At 41.8% G+C, this 3914-nt stretch overlaps 1 protein-coding gene across 1 annotated transcript; it reads right to left on the bottom strand.

The window, feature by feature from the left end:
• Positions 1-2081: 2081 nt before the first annotated feature.
• On the bottom strand, positions 2082-3610 carry LOC103636863 (armadillo repeat-containing protein 7). Its single transcript, XM_008659178.2, has 6 exons — positions 3554-3610; positions 3437-3476; positions 3295-3347; positions 3133-3169; positions 2384-2548; positions 2082-2288 (listed from the first exon to the last, which is right to left on the bottom strand). The coding sequence occupies exons 1-6, from the start codon at positions 3608-3610 to the stop codon at positions 2170-2172; spliced, it is 471 nt and encodes a 156-aa protein (XP_008657400.1). The 3' UTR covers positions 2082-2169.
• Positions 3611-3914: the final 304 nt, after the last annotated feature.

Genomic DNA, 3914 nt, shown 5'->3' with positions numbered 1-3914 from the left:
ATCTATTTATAGGCACGGGACGCAGCCCGGATAAGATTACATTCATGCCCCTGACATCTACTCTTAATCATAATGCAAACTATCAAGGACTAAGTAGTCTTTTCTCCCTTAGGTCGGTTTCGTCCTTCATCTTCGCTAACATGCCAAGCCGAAGCTCCTTTATCCATAGCTTCAGCATCCATCCATGTTGCCTTCGGGCTATATCCTCATATCACATGTCTTCATCCCAAAGCTGAAGCTTCTTGTAATAGTCTATGTCATACTGAAAACATATGATTAGTCACGTTTTTGAGGACCTTCGGAAGAGGAAGGCCCCCAACAGGACCCAATAGGCTTCCCTAGTTTTGTTTACCCCACACCTTGCAAGTAAAAGAACTATTGGGTAGATTTGCTATTTCTCTACCTGGTTTTGGGAAATTAAAGTTATATTATATCATGTTCCAATTCTGTTGTTGTTTTAATTATTATTCATGATAAGATCATTATGTTAATTGGAACATGGAGCGACCACCCGGGAAAACAGTGCTACCACAATGGTGGAATGGGACGCCCTTGACGAAGAATCGGTCTCGTAGTAGACCACTTTCTTCATCTTCTTCTTCTTGTCGCCACTCCAATGCGACTTGACGCGGGGAGGTGATTCCTCCCTTCCTTTGGCGCCGGACTCCTTTGATGGAGCCTTCCCGTGGCTTGTGCCCGTTTCCATCTCCCTCTTGGTGGATCCTCCCGACATCACTTCGAGTGGTTAGACTCTAATGAAGTACCAGCTCTGATACCAATTGAAAGTCGCCTCGAGGGGGGTGGATAGGCGGAAACTGAAATTTACAACTTTAAACACACTACAAGCCGGGGTTAGCGTTGGAGTGAAGTCCGAGTCCGTGAGAGAGGGGAAAACAAATCAACCAAGAAAATAAAGCGGATGACACGGTGATTTGCTTTACCGAGGTTCGGTTCTAAAGAACCTAGTCCCCGTTGAGGTGGTCACAAAGACCGTGTCTCTTTCAACCCTTTCTCTCTCTCAAACGGTCACTTAGACCGAGTGAGGCTTCTTCCTTAATCTCATGGCTCACTTAGACCCCGCAAGGACCACCACACAATTGGTGTCTCTTTCCTTGCTTACAAAGCTTGAGAGTAAGAAGTGAGAAAGAAAAGAAAGCCAAGCCAAGCAAACAAGAGCAACAAAGAAACACAAATGATCCTTTCACAAGTTCTAATGCGCTAGAGTTGAATCGAGAACTTTGAGTGGATCGATCACTTGAATTGTGTCTTGGAGTGTTGCACTTTGCTCTTGTATTGAATGAGGTGTAATGAATGCTTGGATGGTTGGAGTGGAGGTGGTTGAGGGATATTTATAGCCCTCACCCACCAAAACAACCGTTGGGGCAGGCTGCTATCGATGGGCGCACCGGACAGTCCGGTGCGCCAGTCATGTCACCCAATCGTTAGGGTTCTGACGATTTCGACCGTTGGAGCTTTGTCTTCTTGTGGCACCGGACAGTCCGGTACTGTACCGGACAGGCACTGTTCACTGTCCGGTGCGCCTCTAACTTCTGTTCTGACTTCTCACTACACGACGGTTCACTTACAGCGACCTACGGTTGGTTGCTAAAACGGCCTTCAGCGACCTACGGTTGGTCACTAAAAACTTTTAGCGACCCATAAGGATGGTCGCTGTAAGTGCCGTCGCTAAAGGCTTTAGCGACCGACATCTTTTTAGCGACCGACCGTCCGTTGCTAATATTGTATATTTAGCGACCAATCGTGGGTTGCTGTACTATAGATTTAGCAACCAACTGTAAGTCGTCATACTATACATTTAGCAACCAACAGAAAGTTGCCCTTTTTACAGTTGTTATTAATAATAATATACATTTAATTAAGCACCACAAATCACATATTTTTATACACAAATCATAAAGGCATACACAGTTAATCAGTATACCACAATCATAGATCCATGACATAAACACAAAAGCACCACAATTATATATTCACAAAACCATCACAATTATAATATCATTCACAACTAGATCATTTACGGATAGCTAGCTAGATCATTCACAAAAGCTCCAGAGATGAACAGTCACAAAAGCACCACAACTACATCACTAATGTTTCATATCACTCTAGCTATTGTTCAAAAGCCCACAACTACATAACTCTAGCTGCTCAAGAGCTGATCACTATAGCTTCAGAAATGCTTATAGTATTCCGCACTAGGCTCCATAAGCATTGTACAACCAACGGGATTCCACCACTCTGAGTAATGATTAAAGAATTTGCAGGATCTGCATGTAGAAAGGTGGATACAGAAGGTATTGAGTGCTTCATTGAATTCACATCGATTAGTAAATCAAAGAATTCGAGTTATTGTGTTGCTCACCTTCACAGGAGTTACATATTCCACCAATGCCAAACTCGACAAGCTTTTCATTTGGCTCTGTAATGCAGTCCAAGAATAACTCAAGAACAACCTGGCGCATGAAGGCATAATTAAAAGGGTCATAAGCAAAATTTGCCAGGTTAGCAACAATCTTCTCCTTAGATTCTGAAACAAGACAGATAAAGTGAGTGTACAATTTATAATAGCATGGAACTTATAGAGTTCCACATAAAGAATACATCTCAATGAGCTTCTTCTTAATAAATTGACCACACAGGACAAATTTTCAATTCTCACGTATCTAAAACCTAATCAGAGCATCCAGAAACCATACATATAGCAAGTACTGTCAGCACACTACACATTTTCATTTTCCCATCTAGATGTTTACACCAATTTAGTTTATGCTGCATATCTTTGTTTTGCCTTCTAGATCTCTAGTGCACGTGTACTATACTGTTCTAAATGTTTAAACAGTTGGTCGATGTCCAATAGTGAAGCATAACTCAATACTAAAATGTATTTCCACTTGAACTAATGCGTGTAATAGATCCCATCACAATGAAGCAATCAATTAGGATCAACAAAGCATCGCCTCTAATCACACAAATTACTAGTACATTTTTCAGACTAAATCACAGTGCTGTTGAGACTGTTTCCTAAACTGACACTCAAGAAGATAGAGAATTATAGAGACTGGTCTAAAGGGTGTGTCCTGTAAAAGAACCAAGCGTAAAGTAGACACCAACCTTCATTTGTGGCGTTCTGGAACTGGGTCACGAGATCCTGGGCACAAGCAATCAAGCGGAACGGGTAAATTAGCGAGAAACAAATTTGCAAGGTGAATTTCCTGCGCCAGCACCAATCGATTGGTAATGAAAAAACAAAGAGAGGGACCAGTCGATACCGACCTGAAGGTACTGGTCTCGCGGAGTGCCAGAACGGCCGGCGGGACAAGAAGCACCTGGTCATTTAAATCGAACAGAAACGATGAGTCTGCCCGGTCATAAATTTTCCCGCGTTTGTCTGCTTCCTTGTGAGAGATCAATTCACCAGTATATTCTCCAAGATAATCATTTTTATTTACAGGATTCTACATATGGCAAGGAAAATTAGCGAGAATAAGAAAGGAAGCATCACACGCAGAGGTATTTTGTTCGGTTATCTGACCTTAATGAATGCACCCCAACCTGCAACATCAGATCTTCCTAACAAAATCTGCTCCATGGTAAACAATTAATGCAGCTAGAATTAGTAGAGCATATGTAATCTAATCTGACTAAAATATTATAGTTTTTAAATGACTGTTAGTAGATGTACATGCACCTGAATAGCCCCAAAAGTTTAGATTTCTAGGGTCATACAGTTTAAGAAGCCATGAAAAAATCATACACATTAACATTGCCCCAACAACTCAGGTACAGCTACAAGACAGATGAGCTTGCTCCAATCACACAGCCAAAGTCTAAATTACAGTTGCTCGAGAACCACAAGCACAAAAATATCTTATTGTCGTTGTTTCACAGTAACA

The sequence above is a fragment of the Zea mays genome, chromosome 8 (genome assembly GCF_902167145.1).
Source record: "Zea mays cultivar B73 chromosome 8, Zm-B73-REFERENCE-NAM-5.0, whole genome shotgun sequence".
In the NCBI taxonomy this organism is placed as follows: Eukaryota; Viridiplantae; Streptophyta; class Magnoliopsida; order Poales; family Poaceae; genus Zea; species Zea mays.
The sequence above is the reverse complement of the archived record's forward strand: the minus strand, read 5'-3'. Positions and strand labels throughout refer to the sequence as shown.